Source organism: Plectropomus leopardus, chromosome 17, assembly GCF_008729295.1.
Source record: "Plectropomus leopardus isolate mb chromosome 17, YSFRI_Pleo_2.0, whole genome shotgun sequence".
In the NCBI taxonomy this organism is placed as follows: Eukaryota; Metazoa; Chordata; class Actinopteri; order Perciformes; family Serranidae; genus Plectropomus; species Plectropomus leopardus.
In genome coordinates, this window is record NC_056479.1 from 14620550 (window position 1) to 14637951 (window position 17402).

Sequence of the window (17402 nt, forward strand, 5' to 3'; positions counted from 1 at the left end):
AGAGACGTTTCACGGTCATGTGAGCGTCGCCATGGTGTCAATGAAGCTACTTTAGCTCCGTGCTAACAGTACCTTTGCTATGCTTCTGATGGAAAAACGACATGAGTAGCAATGAAATCTGTCTGCTTCTCGGCGCGACAGGTGTTGGGAAAACGTTGTTGCTGAAACGTCTACAAAATATCCTTTGTACCCAGCTGAATGTTTTTAACGATAACTTGAAAAAAACCCAGTACTTTTAGTTACAGAAGCTTAATTTAAAAGTGTTGTTAAGCTAGCTAGCAGCTAGTGTAGTAACGTTGGTAGTAGCCGTAAATTAACTACTTAAAATAAAAATATACACTAGCTAGCTATGTATGATATTTGCCCTTTCTCCACTATTAAAAGTCAATTCCTTAATGTTACTTTGTTATAGTTTGACAACAAATGCAGTTGCAAAACGCTTTTCGTAGACGTGCATGCGAGATAACTACGTGACTAAGGCACTGTTCGTTATTTATGAAAGGGGAAGTAGTGATGGGGGAGATAATGTTTTTAGCACTGGGGGAGTGAGTTATGTTTTTTTGATTTGGCTTAGGGACGAAACGTTCAACTTTAAATAGTTTTATTTTTAATTAATTCAAAATACCTCTGAACGCTAACCTTGCAAGTGTTTTAGTGGCATGTTGGTTTTTGTAAACACACCATTTATAATAGCCAAAAACTCTGAAATTTTGTTATTTATGGTGAAGTGGGGTGTCCTGCATTTTCCTCCAGTCTCTCCAGGGAGAGTTGTATTACAATACATGATATATTGAACTACTTTTGGCTTTTATGAAGTCACAGCAGTAACTCCTGTGATTTTTTTCCTTACAAGTTTTGTTTACAGCTCAGTTTGCATGGATTGGATGAACTGGGGGGACCTCCTTCTACTTTGCCTACAGTAAGTAATTTTAAAGGTTGTAGTATTACATCTGCAGGCTCAGTTTTGACGGAGACAGCTCATCCTTATAATGCCTTCAATCTCTGTAAACCTCTGCAGGTAGGCACCAACCTGACAGACCTGACAGTGAAGAAGAAGAAGGTGACATTAAGAGAGCTGGGAGGCTGTATGGGCCCCATATGGCCGAGTTACTTCAAAGACTGCTCGTCTGTCATTGTACGTTTTTTTTAAAAACATGCTGCATTTATTTGCAATAGTTGGTGTAAGTAAACACACTGTGGGAATTATTTGAATGAATATGTTTCTTTGTGCTGTTATAGTTTGTGGTGGACTCAGCCAACATTGCTCAGATATCCTCCTCATGTATCCAGCTGCTCTCAGTTCTCTCTGCTGAGCCTCTGCACAGCACATCTGTGCTTATTCTCTTCAACAAAAGGTGACGCTCACAAATACACTAATTCCTACATCCGCTTTCCATACCTGCAGGATGTCAGTGTTAGCAGGTTCAATACAATATGTATTCAGTATCATAATCCTCTTATGATGAAAGCTGCTCATGTCATTGTGTGTTTTTATTTTTTTGTATTTTTCCATCCTTTTCCAGGGACATCCCCTGCACTATGAGTCTGATAGAGATGAAGTCACTGTTCAGAATGGATGATATCATTGCATCTGCTACTCAGTCAATCACAACACTGGAAATTAGTGCTCGCTCTGGACAGGGACTTCAGGAGGTGCTAAGCTGGCTGGAGTCTATTGTAGTCAAGTGAACTATCATACGTTTGTTCCTTTTCAAATTATGCTACTGTCACAGGACTTTGAATGATGACTTCAAGCTTTTCGGCAAGAGATGTCAGTTTCCTCAGTGCCCAAAGACTCCTAATACACAATTTTACAGATGTGTGTAACATAAGACCCATTGAAAAATGTTTGCTGTATCTTTGGTACCATATAATATGGCATCAGACTGTTTGTAAGGGTGAACTGGGAAGAAGGTATGGTAGTGATATCATGGCAGGATGGAATGATTGTAGGGTTGACCATTTTTACATTTGTTAAATTAACACTACTGTAGGTCTTACTTTCAGTTAATCATTTAAACTGGTCATTTTTACTATTTAAATTACACACAGTCGACTGCCAGGATTCGTGATGATCCTCATGCTACTTTCAGTAAGGACTAGTTTTATTTTGGAATAAAATATGCTCCCGCAATTTAGTTTTAATGACCAGGTGAGTGTGAGAAATACGTCAGAAGAGCCTGGCTCGTCAGAGAAATTACTGAAAATGATGCAGCATAGTGGTAATGAGTCACTACCAGCAGGGGGCATAAAGAGCACAACAAATGGTGTGACTAATTCTGGGTGTGTGCATGAGTTGTGATGATTTCATATTAAAGGCATTGATATTACAGGGAATGAGAACATACAAAACAATAAAAGCAACTGAAGAATGAAGCAGTATTCAAATTTTACCCTTATATTTGATGAGAGTCAGTGGTTCACAAGCAATGAATAAAACTCATGAATCATACATTTTCTAATGTTGCCTTGGGTATAGTGAATTCTGAAACTCTTCCAGTCCTCCCAAACTATGATTTCATTAAGTTAATCGCAGTCATTCATTCAACTAATAGTAAAATCATGTACACACTGATGTTTCTCACCAGTTCTGGTCCAACAGAGGCTCCACAAAGTCTGCTTGTGTTGTGTTAACTGTGTTGATGCAGCATCATTTCAAGACAGATCTCGAAATCATGTCTCTTATCGGAAATCTATCTTTTTTTATATTTATATATGACAGCAGCAGTAGCCAGCTAAGCCAATCACACAAACAGCTGAGTGAGCAGGAGACTTGTTGACTACTTTAAAAAAAGCAGTAATACATTTGCTTGGTAACTGTGGCTGAGTGAAGTGACAACAAAATATTATCAAACTGTGCTTTTGTGTGTTTTTCTGAATGCAGTTTGCAATAGGTTATGGCCTCAAAGTAGGTTTACATGACATTAATGGTTTCTGATACAAAGGTGTTAGCTATTTTATATCCTGTTACTGCATTCATGACGAGAGGACAGAGTGTCGCAGTGAGGAGCAGAACCAGCTTGCATCAGTCTAAGGGTTACTGTTTTATAATACAATATAAAAACAACTAAGAATAGGGTTTTCATACAAGTCCATGGGGCTGAAGTTCAGTCTGCGTTAGAATTATAATTCAAGAGCATGACCTAATGGCATTCCCCTTTTTTTCTAAGATATTTTTTTCCAGTTAAGTTGGTCCTCACAAGAAAGGGTTCTGACTGCTTTGTGCAGCCTGTGATCCGTCAGTGGTGGCTGAGGAGAAGGGCAATAAGGGCTCAGGGAGAGCCCCCGGCAGGCCCAGACCCGGCTGGGTGGGATGAGTGAGTGACGAGGGGAGGCTGGCAGGCTGGTGGCTCATAGGCAGGGGTAAGGAGGCGCTGTATGGAAGAGAAGCGCCCTGGGGACCTGAAGAGGTGGAGCTGGAGCCCATTTGATTCAGACTTAGTTTGGGCTGCTCAGATTGGAATGGATTGTTGGGTGACGGAGCGCTTAGACCTAGACAGAAAGAAAGAAACAAATAAAAAAAATATATATATTAGGTTTGCTTCAACAAATAACCGTACAACTTCAAATATAAGCCTAGTCCCACCAGACACCAAAGTCCCCTTTTTCTAGCCCAGTGTAGCTACACATTTTGATAAATAAAGGCCTCTCTCAATCTGAGGCAAGGTTACCATGCAGTTCATTTTTATAGAGGTTCTTTCGATGTATAACACTGGGTTGTTGGCTACCTGCTGGAGATGATGTTAGTTAGCTGCTTAGATAGCGCATGCATATAGAAATGTTTAAACTTTTGTCAATATGGATATGCTAAACATATGGATAGTTTGGTAAGATTCTGTACTTTTCAATTATTCTGTTCATTTTACTGAAACCATGATCCATGAGCACCAAAGAATTAGTAATACCAGCAGAGTAAACAAGAGAAATGCCAAAAAGAGGTTTAATGAAACAATTTAACTGTATTCCTATCTTGCTTGGCAACAGTTTTATGTAAAAGGAATTAAAAGCTTGTCCCATATAGATGCCTGTCCCAAACAAAAGCCTGGCCCAAAGGTCTTTCCCTCTGAGTGTTGTATCTACAGCAAATGATACTATAAATACCTGATAGGAAAGGGTTCAGGGTCTTGGGTGGAGGATTCGCTGGGATCAAGCTGTCCAGGTTTACCAAGGAAGCCGCAGTGGGGCCCAGGAAGGACTCAGGTGTCCGGCATTTGCGAGGGCTGGGGGCAGCCAGGCTTTCTCCGAGACGTGACATGTCAAAAAGCTCAGGACTGCCCTCTCCTCGCCCATTTACTTTCACCTGACCTCCATCCATGGCCTCATCAAACAGATCCCCATCTGACAGGAAGAAAAAGAGCAGGTTCTGACATTGCAAGTGTGTTGGATGGACAAAACCACCATTACTATGTTTACACACACAAAATATTGTGATTTTTAACCCTTATTCCCAAAAGACAATATTCCTGCTAAGCTATTTGCATGGCTAATGAAAATGAATGTTCCACAAAAAAAATCTTGTTTTACGTGCAGCTGTGCATACTCAGATTAAGCTGTTCCAACATGACGTTTACCATCTCAAAATACAGAAAAGTGGAAAGACCGAAACTGCTTGTCATTTTGCGTCTTTGCATTAAAACCGGTTTTATTTTCAAAGTTTTCCAATGGTGGCCGACTTGTCGAATTGTGCAAGCGCAGCCTTCTTCTTTCATTCCTTCAACCACCTTCTTGAAAAGGGTTGGCGTTGTGATATTTGCGCATGTCCAAAAACCTGATGATATTCACCTCATTCATAATATTTAAAAGCCGGTGTGTATGTTCTTGTGACCAAAAATGTTGGCTTTTCTTTTGGGCATGCATTTCTACCCTAGCCTCGCAAACTGTTATTGAGCTGGTTTGAGTACAATGCATCCATGATCATGAGAAGACCATTAATGTGCAAGAAGCCATGTGTTGCAAACTGGGGTAAAAAATCCCAATTAAGATGCATAATATAATTGCACTATGTCCAAAGAATGCTCTTAAAACAAATATATTCCCTGATCATTTATTTATTTACCTTTATTTGTTATAGAGGGACAATGTACATTAATGAACATTTTAAAAATAAAATGTAAATGCACCCAATTGTAGCCAAAAGGCCAATTTTCATTGGCAGTCCCCCTGCCTGAGGGAACATGGCAAAGTGACCTGGTAATAAAAGCTACAGATTACAGTAAAAACATAAAACAATACATGTTATAGGTACAACATGTAACATGTACAAACGTCCCCCAACCAGACACGGCAAATATTTATATCAACAACAACAACAAATTCAGTTAAAAACAAACAGTTAAATCATGTACTACAGGGGATTCAGGGACTAATATTGACAAATTTGGTTGTCAGTTAGCCATTTCTTTACATTTCTTGTAAATGAGCTGTATGAGATGGACTCTCTTATGTTTTGTGGGATTGTATTCCACTCATTAGCTGCCCTATAGGAAAAAACTGATTGACCCACATGTCTTAATTGGAAAATGCTTTATGCGGAAAAAGGCCTAATATGGAATATCAAAACAGAATAGGCTGTTTACGCAGACCGAATTGAAGTGAGAATATTGTCATATTCGGAATAATAGTGGAATATTAATGTGCATGTTAAGATAGTCAATGAGGACAGTAAAAGAATTGTCTTGTATACCTGAGGGGCTTCCAGTGCGGGGAGAGGGCTCCCTGACAGCTCCCTTGAGTGCTGAGAATGGATCAACCCCTGAGGAGCCTATAACACCAAAATACAATTGAATTCATTTATTTTTGAAACATCTTACCTATGTGATTTATCTGATTATGTGAGGCTTACTGAGCTTTATCGTGCATACATGTATCATGCATGTATCACCTGAGTCAGCGGGGAAGGCCCATTCTCGGCCTGTGGACGTGAGCGTGCTCTGCGGGCCATCCCAGGGGTCGGCCGGAGGCTCCCATGGTGGCGGGGGGCTGTTGGAAGGTGGCGGTGCCATCCAGGGAGGATCTACTCTTGAGGTGTTGGTGCTGCCTTCTTTGGTAACAGAGAGTTGAATTAGAAATACAGACTGCAGTTCTAGCATGTAAGCAGAACAAACTGTACTGTAAACGTGAAAAATTAGGAGATTTATTTCAAACACAACACTGTACAGTATATCTGAAATGTATATCTGACACCTGAAATGAATCACTACAGATGTTTTTTTCTCAAAGGACAAACATTTTAGGACTAGAATGCACCACATATTTCCAACTTGGTGCTTAAACACTAAGGCTTTGGTCATGCCACGGTAACATTACACAATGCTCACCCAAGGAGTCCCAGGGGTCTGTGCCCCCCAGAGGAGCAGCTGCCTGGTGTGGGGCATTATTCCATCGAAGGCCACTAGGAGGCGGATCTGCTGGCACTGCAAATACATCTACCAAGTCCATGAAGGCGGTCTGACCACAAAACCAAGAAAAAAATCTGTGTCAGTTCAGTATTGCTTTAAAATTCACCTTAGCTCTCTAATCCTTAAAGCTACAGGTGCTAACTTTTATATAACAAATAACTTTTGTTATATTTGCTGAAACTGTCACTACATCCACACAGTGGCACTTAAGACTGACAATCTGTGAAAAAAATCACGTTCCTCCTCCTCGTCATGCCTCTAATGGCATTTTCAAGAATCTACTGAACCTGAACAAAAACAACCAAGGCGAGGAGTCTCCCTAAATCATGTCAATCACTGCTTGTGAACTGCAGTCAAACTGTCAATTGTGAATCAAAATTCTGTTACAAATGTTTTTACAAACATTTTTTAGTGTACTGTTCAGCTGTAAAATGAGACAATTTGTTCTGGCCATTGAGTGGTGCTTCAGTTTTGGCTCAACTGTTTTCAACTTGGTGACCAGGTGACAAACTTTCTAATTTTACAGCTAAACAATACACTAAAAGGTGTTTCTGAAAACATTTGAGGTGAGAAATAAGCATTGCAATAAGACAACAATAACAGCAGATAACAACAGCTTCATTGACAAAGTGATTAATTATTTATGAATTTTGAAAAACCTAAAACAAAAACACGTTTTAGATTTTCACTTTGTATTTAATGGTTAAGATCTGATCAGACCCTATAATCCTGGCTATCACTATCATACAGCATCATAATTAAGATTTTGGTCCTTAGTCCTCCTCGTTGCACTGTAAACTAAAATATGCAGTTAGACTGCATTGCCCCCATTGAGATATTCCATACCCCAATATTTCATACCCCGCCTTTAGACTCCATCTCACGTTTGCTTTCCTCCAGAGCTTTCTTCAGCATCGACTCATCTCCTTGGCGAGTGAGTTGCTCCTGCCAACAGATACAGACACATGGTTGCCTTTGAGCATGACAGCTTCAGGCCAAATTCACATATTGTCACATCATACTATATTTATGACTCAGCGACTGCTCACAAGCATAAAAGCCAGCTTTTATTTTTCCTGGACGATGTATGGCCCAGCGATAACTGAGTGCAATGGGCACAAACCAGAATATTCTGTGGTCAAAGAGAGAGAGCAGAGCATTACGACAGCTCTATTGTATCATAGTGAGAGAGCAAAAAAGGGAGGAAAAAGACAAAGAGAGTGAGACAGGAAGAGAGAGGGGGAGTAAAAAGGTTGCCAGAGATAATACAACGGTGCGATAGATATAAAACTTAAAAAAGAACCCAAAACAATTAGAATTACTAGTATTCCTTGGCTAAAAAAATGCAGTTTACATCCATGTTCATCCAGATTCACATGTAGCCATGACAGTTGACAATGTTTCAAATGTAGATATGTATAGATGTTGCTTTAAAGAAGCTGGAAATTCTAAAACAAAGAGGCTTTACAAACATCTTCAACCTGGCAGCACAGAAGACCTATACAATCAGCACAATTTCAAGGTGGACACTTAAAATTAGTGTCTCCAGTTCAGTATCTGACCAAATTTCCCCCCTTCTGTTCCTGAGTTATGGCGTTGAGTAATGGCCAGACAAGTGTTTTTGCAGAGTGTTATAACGTCAGAGTGAAGTTGACCTTCTGGATATAAAATTCACTTCACTTCATCATCTATCCTATTAGACATTAGTGTAGCATTTATCATAATCAGCGTATAAATTCTTAAATTACTGTCAAAAACGTTACTTTTTGAGGTCACAGTGACCTTGACCTTTGACCACCACAGACAAATCAGTTAGTACTCGAGTCCAAATAGACATTTGTGCTAAATTTAAAGAAACTTTCTTCAAGCGTTCCTCAGATATCACATTTACTCAAAATGAGACAGTGAGCTCACCGTGACCATGACCATAAAACCTCCAAAATCTAATCAGTTCATCTTGAGTCCAGGTGGACATATATGTCAAATTTGTTTAAATTTCATCAACATGTTCTTGAGATATCACACTCATAAGAATGGGACGGACAACCTGAAACATGGTGCCTCCGGCCATGGCTATCACCAGCTCAGAGGCACAAAACGAAGAAGTAAAAGAAGCAGAGGGTGCGAAAATAAGTTTAACATTTTATAGTGGGTGAGTAAAAACAGTGGCCCTACCTGCTGGTGCTCCTCTTTGCTCAGGCTCAGGGCTAACTGGAGCTGGGTGTCCTCGTCCATATCCAGTGCGGCAGGTGCTGGTTGGACTGGCTGTGGGGGGGTCAGCCAGGGAGGAAATGGCAATCAGTATTTGGTCAACAAAAGTGTAAATAATACTTGGGCTAACTCCCTTTTATTGCATGCAATTGTATTGGTGTCACAGGCAGAGTAAAGGGGTCAAACCATTTGCCCTGCCCTGACACCACACAAGAAGAGTGTTTGACATGGGTGTCTCACACTACTGAGCTAAAAGGAGAGATTTAATAGTTAGTGGAACAGAAGGATGAAGCCTTGTTTGATTAGTCGCTGGAGAAAGTTACATGTCCTTTTGCTGTTCAGGGTGGCCACAGTACACATGTAGGGAGGAGAGAGTGAGCAGTACATGCAGCTGCCTCTCAGAGGGGCCCAGACTGGGCAGTGAGGTTGGCGTCAGTGCACAGAGCAACAGGAGATGTGCTATAGGGCAAGGGATGCAAAGGAAAAGTCATCCCTGGTCCCAGCATACTTGTACCTTCTTGCTCTCCTCCTTGCTGAGATTCATAGCGATCTGGAGCTGGGTCTGTTCATCAATATCCACTGTAGGAGGTGACTAGGGTCAAGCAGGAAGGATTAGGAGGAAGACTAATCAAAGGGAATGGTAAAAGCTTGATTCTGTTTGAGTAATCTTTAAGGAAATATAACATTTTAAGTTGATTTAGAGGAGAGTAGTATTACAGAAAGTGCTATAATATATTCCCACAGTAGGCGTCACAGGGGGCAATGGCTGCCCTTGCCATGGAGACTAGGATGGGCTGTGGACGGTTAGAAGTGGATCAATACACACATCCTGTCTGGCTTCTCACTCTTCAGCACTGCTCACACCGATTCGCTAGAGACAGAGTTGATGATATCACTTTCTGCTAAAGATTCTGGGAAATGGTGACCTCATAGAGACAGGCAGTGGGAATGCTGCATCGCCATGACAAACAGTGTCCAAGCAAGTGTGTGTGTGGGAGACTTTTAACGTTTTACGTCAGTGTTACAACACAACATGTCAGCAGCAGGGTGGCTAAGAAGCCTCTTTCTGTCAGGCGCATGTGCTGTAGGGACGAGAGGTTTGTGTGAGTGCTCAGTGTGTGTGTGCTCAGTGTGTGTGTGTGTGTGTGTGTGTGTGTGTGTTGTGTGTGTGTGTGTGTGTGTGTGCATTATCTTAGTAAGAGGTACCTTTTCACTTTCTTCTCGGCTCATAGCCAGGGCCAGCTGCAGCTGCAGCTCCTCTTCTCCACTGGTCGCGGGCCGAGCTTGCTCCAGGTCTGGAGCCAGTCGAGGAGAGGAAGAGGAGGCTACATGGACAGAGGAAGAGCAGAGAGGATTGTGTGTTAAGCGAGGAATGGAAAGCACAGGGGTGTAGACAAAAACATTTACAGATGGAAATAAATGGAAAACAAAGAAAGAAACACTTTAAGCTGATTTTTAAGGCCAGAAAAGAGCTGGCACTGTGCGTGCATGTTAATTTTTCTTTCCACTGCCCGTTGTTTAGGGCCTTTGCTGGCATTGCTTGCCACGGCCTGCCTAACTCTGCCTGCACTGAGAACAATGGTGCGCCTGTGTGGAGAGTTAGGGTGGTGGAGGGGCAGAGGAATGGACGGGTTGGAGTGGGGCCCACCTTATTACCCTGAATCCATTGGGTGGGTTCCAGGACTCAGGTCCAGGTTTGGAGGAGGGGATGGGGTGGATAGAGGGCTGGCAGAATACCAGTCTGGGTGTCAGGCTGTGGGTCATGGGGCTAAAAGAGGGCAGCAGGCCACACGTTGGCAAAGTCAGGTCTCAGAAACCAATCATTTCCACTGTGCTGCCCCTCAATATCCTCCGTCTGAGCTGGAATGCTTTCTGCCAATTAGCTGCTGCCAACCTCTTGACCCCCACCCACGCCATCCATCAGCATTTTGTGCAACCATCCACATGCACCAAGTCCTGGAATCGCTAAGAGATCCACCACTGTGCTCACGTTTTATTACTGCATTTAGACAGGCCGGCAGCTCACATGTAGGGTTTCTATTGAAGCATTCCTCTCTGGACAAAGACCAACTAATTTTAATTACTTGCTATGATTGTCAGAGTGTGAAATTGTTATGGTTATCCAGCATGAAAGCAAGTCTCCGTGAATTAAAACTCAGCATTAATTGATGTTATCAGATGAACATGTTTCTTCTAAATATTGCAAACCATGCTCTTATTGTAGCTTCACTGAACCACAGACTGGGGCTTGGAGGTGGTAACTGTTTCGGCCACATGTTTCCGCTGGCACACATTCTGGGCTGGAAAAGTATGAGAGGAACGTGAATCAACTGGAAAATGTATTGTAGTAAAAGGACTTTTGAGGGAGAAATAAAACAGATGCCATCTGTGGGCATGTCTCTGTTTACACCGTAAAACAGGCCTCAGACATCAAAGTAACTGTTTCCTTTATTATGCCACAGTTCTGCTACTGGTTAACACCTTTTAATTGGCACCATACAGACCACACAAATGCCAAAGTATTTGGTACATACCAGCAGAGCTGGGAGGAAATCCATACAGCAAATATTGCAAGATTTTGTGTGGCAATACTGTATTAATACATGGATGCCAAGTAATGATATTTTATTATTAAATTATTAATGTGACAAATACTAAAGCCTGACTGATGCTGGATTTTTGGGGCTGATACCAATACTGATATTGATATATTGGCCAATATGAAAGAGGCAGGATACTTTAGAGTTGAACAGTGACATCAGTGCACTGAAAAGTGAACTTCATTTGGGAATTTGATAATTCTGATCATATTTTGATTATTCTTTAAAAAATAATCTTTTCATGTGGTGTACATCAGCCAACAAATAATACAATATCGATATATCTGTGATGGGCCAAAGTCAGTCAATAAAGTCGGCTGACCAATACACTGATCAGGCTCTAACAAATACAAATTAAAATTTTGGTGGCCTGCTGGAATTATAAAATCAGGTGCTTTTTTGGTCTCCACATGATACATTTTGCTTCAATAAAAATCTTAATAGATTGAAAACAGATGTTGACAATGTTTTTTATGTAATATATTGCACTATATGTTATTGCAATACTAAACATATAAACTGGTTTAACAATACAATAATCGCATTGTGACCAAAGTATTGTTATAATATCGCGATTCCCACTTCTACACACCATGCATACCACATTTACAAATGCTACACACAGCTACTTTATACTTTTCCACTTAGATTTTTCAAATTAGAGCTGTTTACAGTAGCTGATATGTGAGTGGCATCAAATGTCCTAACTCCTACACACTAACAGAGGGATCACTTAGGTCTTATATTATCCAACCACCTAACCAAAATCTCTGTGGCAGCGTTAACAAATCATAAGATCATTAAGTTAACATGGTATCTAGTTGTGGTTTTAACGTTAGTTTGAGACAAGCGCAAACAGGGCCTCCTCTCTTTGAAAATCCAGTTTAGCTGACGTGACTGTAAACAAGAGAATGAAAGGAATGCAGATGTCCATTCATCAGGAGAGAGCAAAACTGAAACACCGGTGGACAGAAAAAACATTAATACTCATCAAAGCTTCACTGTTGGAATGAGCTGCTGGTATTAAAATAGCATTGACTTCTGTGAGAAATCACAGGTGAGAACTGATTGATGTACAGATCTCACACACTGGGCAGAGAGTAGGAATATATACCTGACAGTGCTCCATAAATTGCCTTTTTCGTGTTTATGTCATCAAATGGACAGGTAGAGATGAGGAATGCTGTTAGTCTGTCACATCAACTATAAGATCATATTTAAAGTTATCTGAAGTCGTGACCTGTCATGCGCACATTCCTAACAGGTGACAGGTGACATGCCAGAGAAAATATTCAGGCGTCATTCAAATAATTGTGTCGATGTCGCTGCTACTCACAGTGAAAGGAGGACGGTGAGCCTCTGCACCGGCCATCATCCCCGTAGACACCCGCCGAACCAGGCTGGCTTGTGCGACGCCCCGGGTACGGAGGAGGCATGGACCCAGAGCCTAATCCACTACTCGTCATGCGGGTCTTGGTCTTCAGTGCCTGGGTCCTCTCCTTCTTCAGCTTTTCCTCGTCCCTCAGCAGAGCCACCAGATGCTTGGCCTTTTCCCGCACGTTGGTACCCTGGTCACGTCCATCTCGATCTATGTACTGGAAGTCTCTCAGTGTCTGGATGGTGTGAATGTTTTCCCTGCACTCCTGGGCCACGCGCTCAGAGCCTGTTTTGATCAGGTAGTCCAGCAGGGTCAGCGCCTTATAAACATGGCGCCAGTTTTTACCGTGGTCATTGAGTCGCTTCCAGATCATGCCCATAACCTCGGTAAAAGCCACAACATTGAAGGTCAGGTCTGCTATTTCAGACATGAGCGAGCTGGGAGGACCCCAGGGATCGTTGGAGGTGGCCTCTCGGACCTTGATCTCGGCTTCTGTGTAGTTGTTGACCATGTTTTTCATCTGTCGGCGGAGCGATGAGGTCTGCATGATGGCGGTGGTGTTTCACAGGTAGCAAAAGACAGTCTGACAGCAGGCCAGCCCACTGTGTTGCCTCAGGCGAGGTGACTTGTAAGAGATCAGTTCAGTGGAAATATGCAATAAGGTCGACCTCCTATGGAGAACTTAGTGCCCAAAAGGAAGTTCCTGCTGGAAAGGAACAAATTAAATGTACAGAAAGATAAAATTATTATGTCAAATATCAATGGAGAGGACTTATTTACACATAAAACATCACTATTTCCAGTATTGATGCTTTTGCATACTCTAGGTTGACTCTCTTTTTTTGTTCTTTTTTGCTTCTTTTTTGTGTCCTTTTTTGTTATTTTTTGTTTTCCCCCTTTTTTTCTGTTCTTATTTTTTTATTTTAAAAGAATGGAGGAGAGGAGCATATGTACTAGTTATATAAATGCACTAATTGTGTACATGCTGCATTTTGTACATTTACCAACAATGTCTATGTTTGTGTATATTTGCCAACAATTTGTGCAAAGCGACCCCACTCTCAACAAAATGCTTTAAACGCAGGCTGACTAACAGCACTGGTGACCAGAGCTGAACTCTCGCACATTTTTTTAACTCTGTAATTGTGTTTGGAAGGAGAGAGAAACAACTCACCACCTCCCAGCGATATGAAACACAACACCTGGGCTCAGTTTTCTCTGAAACAACTCTGAGATCTGTGTGAGTGCATTCAGTGCAGTGCTCCTGAGTAAACAATGACCAGCTTGACACCTATTTCCTAAATTCAATTTTGCTAAATATTTTTCCATCCCTAAAAAGCAAACATTTGTTTTGTGCCGAGGGACTTCAAACACGACCTGCCAGTGCAGAAATCTGTTTTACCTTGGAGTGATACTGAGAGGGGGCTGGGACTCCACCTCACCTGTTTTTCTGACTGGATTACATCACCACAGCAGCAGGAGGCCTTCAAAGATTTCAAAGACTCACAAAACTGTAACTCCGACACAGACACAGACACAATAGTCCAGCAAAATCACTTATGGTTTGTTGGGTTTTCTTTTTTAAATATTTTACTTTAATAATCAAGACATTTTGAATTCACAGTAGATTGTCTAAGCGTTCACTTTGCCCTGGACATTGGACTGTTTTTTCTTGTGTGGTTAGGGCAGTGAGTGAGTTTAACCAATAACTTTCCTCTCTCATATCTGCCTTATCTATTTAACTAAAAACTAAGATGCATGAACATGAAGGATCAATCGCCTTCACTTAAGAGTCACGTGCTGTCATGAGTAAGCATTTCCAAAATAGTAAAAAGGGAGCGTCAAGATGGGCTTTAAAAAAATCAATATCTGTCCCTTGAGTGGGAGAAATATTAAATGTCACTGCTTTATAATAAGTGTAAAATAAAGCCAAAATGATACTTAAATAAAGAACGCAAACTCAAAAAATATACTATTAGCAACCTCTGCAGGCGGTTGTCAAACTATGAATAATTAGGTGACGGCACTACGTTGGCCTTCAATATGTGTCATAGTATGAGAGAGCTTTCTGTGCCGTAAATAGATGGTGAAGTGGTAGTAAGAGACAAAATGCTTGTGGCTCAACTGACCACCGGTTAAATCTAAAGAGATCAATGCGTGTCTTTCCCTCCCATTATGTCCTGATCGCTGGTGTCACTTAGCTGGAGACTGTATGAGGAAGAACTACTGCAGATAATCAGTTAAATTATGCCCTTCCTGTAAAGCAAGATGGTAAAGTGGAGGTTTTAATGTAGCCAATGAGAGAGGAGTGCTGTAACAGGAGAGCTCAAAGAGTCGCAATTAAACCCTCCTTCTGGCCAGATTTTCTAAACCAATCTGGATGCCTTCATTACTGTTGTGCTTACAACCATAATGAAGATTAATTCTTTTTGTGACTAATCTGACAAATTACTATTGCATAAATCAGACTGATAGTAGTGAGGCAGGACCAGCGTCCCATCATCGCCACTACACACATAAATATTCCTTCTAGGGCTGGGCAATATGTCTTTACTATATCAACATTGTCATATGAGACTAGATATTGTCTTAGATTTTTGGACATTGTTTGTGTTTTTTCTGGTTTTCACAGTAGAGTTTTTACAGTAAAGTGATTCCATTTACTAGACTGTTCTGTTTTATAATGTCCCTTTACTTATTCACATCACTTTAAGGTTGGGCGATAAAGAGGAAATTAAATATCACAACATGTTTGATCAAATATTGCGATATATACGTATATTGTGACAATATTGTCGGCTAGACAGCTGGTGCTTTCACGAAATATTTACACAATAAAATTATTGATAAATAATCTGTAATTATTTATCAAAAATCCCATGTGGATGTAAGGACTAATAGAGCTATTGCAATAATTAATCCATAAATTTTGCACTATGAAATTAATCACCAACTAATCGGATGCATTACTCAATTTGAGTCATTCTTTTTCCACAAAAGAAAAATCTAAATTCTTTCCCTTCAGCTTCTTACTGTGAGTATTTTCTGTTTCCTTTAACTACTATTTAACTGACATTGACATTTAAGTGACTATCTTTGGGTTTTGGACAAAACAAGACATTTGATTACAGGCTCTCGCTAATTATTTGTTGCATCCTTAATGACTCAGTTGGTAAAGACAAATAAAAGAACAGCGACAGTATGCTAAGTTCATAAAACTACATCACTTTACTGCAGACCTTTCTATTCAGTTATGATATTATTAGTCTAAATCCAAATCTACAAGATGATATCTAGTCTCAGATCATGAAAGAGACATAGTGTCCGGCAAATATGTAAATATGTTGTGTATGCAGCAATAGTCAACCCTGCAATAGCGTTGCTATATTGGCACCGCGGTATTTTGTTGTATTTATTTTCTCCACATCGCCCAGTCCTACTTCGATAAAACACATATCTTATTTTCCTAAGAAAATGAAGCTTTCTCAAACTATAACTTGTGACCTTGACATGAAATTCTGGAATTAACTCACAAAGTATTCACTTTGTTTGTTTCCCACTTCTGGGTTTTTCAATTCATCTGTCAAGCACATTTTTTCTTGCTCTGAGTGAGCCCATCTTTTTACTGACACTCCGTCTAAACTGTTTCCAGATCAGGCCTATATACCCGCCCAGGTATGTTTTATTGTGCTCCACGGATGTGCTTAAAAAACGCCGGATGAAAACACAACTCTCGATTCAACTTATGCCCTTTTTGTCCCAAACTAGGACGACAGGAGCCATTATCATGCACGTTGCGTCAAATGGGATGATCGGGTAGGTGAAGTATGCGACCGTGACTCAGCTATGCTTTCGAGTTTAAAAGTTAAAACCTCGACATGAATGAGAAGAAAACAGTAAATCGCAACGACCCCGATTCCCCCTCCGCTTCCACTTTCCCTCTTACCTTCATGTCATAGCGCGTCAGTGGGGTCCCAACTTGGGGAGGCTTTGGGTGGAAGAAGAAACGCCTCCGCCTCTCGACATATCCCGTAGCTTTCAGAGAGAGAAAGGAACTAGAGTAAATACAACAAAAAGAGAGAAAATATACAAAGCGCAGAGCGGAAAGCCGTGTGCGCTCAAAACGAATCCAAAACTAAAGCGCAGCGGTGCTGTTTTATTAGCAAACTTAGTTGTGTGTGCATATCACAAACCAGGGCTTGCAGATAGCACAGCCCCCCCTAAAAAAAAACCCCAACACACACACACACACAGTAAAAATGGATGGAGAGGGAGAAGGGAGGGAGGGAGGCCTGCTCGGTGCATGCAGAGTCAGACTTAACCCTTTCACTGCCTGGTGAAAAAACATCTGAGCTTATTGGAGCAGGTGATCTGGGTATATTTAGATATTACTTGCAGTGATTTTCGCACAATGATCCGCTGAAAATGTAATATAGGAACAATGTTGCTTTTTTAAGGATAGCCTATAAGATAACATATAGGCTAATTTTCCCAAACAGTGTGTTACAAAAAACAGTCCCACAAATTGCAAGAATTTAGTATATCTAGAAAATTATTTTAAAATAGTCAGAGGATGATGTCTATGTGAAAAAGAAAGTTGGGGGAAAACTATATTTATAATTATCATAATCACATACTAAAATGATGTTACAGACTCTGTAACATCTAATACTGACTGTAATACAGAGTCAGTATATTAGTTTTAAGCATATTTTCTGGGTCATTTTTGTTTCTTTTTTTTAAACTTTCGTTTTTTTCATTTACTTACTTTTACATACATACATTTACTTACTGACTTACTTTTCTTTCTGTCTT

The 17402-nt window shown here is 40.7% G+C and overlaps 2 protein-coding genes across 5 annotated transcripts; one reads left to right on the forward strand and one right to left on the reverse strand.

Moving 5' to 3' along the window:
* Nucleotides 1-91: 91 nt before the first annotated feature.
* On the forward strand, nt 92-2277 carry arl16 (ADP-ribosylation factor-like 16). Its single transcript, XM_042504423.1, has 5 exons — nt 92-177; nt 864-919; nt 1019-1135; nt 1240-1355; nt 1524-2277. The coding sequence occupies exons 1-5, from the start codon at nt 102-104 to the stop codon at nt 1687-1689; spliced, it is 531 nt and encodes a 176-aa protein (XP_042360357.1). The 5' UTR covers nt 92-101; the 3' UTR covers nt 1690-2277.
* Nucleotides 2278-2382: 105 nt separating this feature from the next.
* Nucleotides 2383-16809, reverse strand: epn3a (epsin 3a). Of its 4 annotated transcripts, none has more exons than XM_042504419.1 (11): nt 16534-16809; nt 12546-13290; nt 9816-9934; nt 9124-9201; nt 8574-8663; nt 7260-7343; nt 6318-6447; nt 5882-6040; nt 5684-5761; nt 4102-4338; nt 2383-3492 (listed from the first exon to the last, which is right to left on the reverse strand). In XM_042504419.1, exons 2-11 carry the CDS (start codon nt 13132-13134, stop codon nt 3197-3199), a joined length of 1860 nt encoding a protein of 619 aa, XP_042360353.1. In that variant the 5' UTR covers nt 13135-13290; nt 16534-16809; the 3' UTR covers nt 2383-3196. The 4 variants fall into 4 exon arrangements, with proteins under 4 accessions (XP_042360353.1, XP_042360354.1, XP_042360352.1 ...); XM_042504420.1 differs by having other exon boundaries at nt 5882-6037; nt 12546-13293; XM_042504418.1 differs by having other exon boundaries at nt 12546-13293.
* Between the last annotated feature and the right edge of the window lie 593 nt (nt 16810-17402).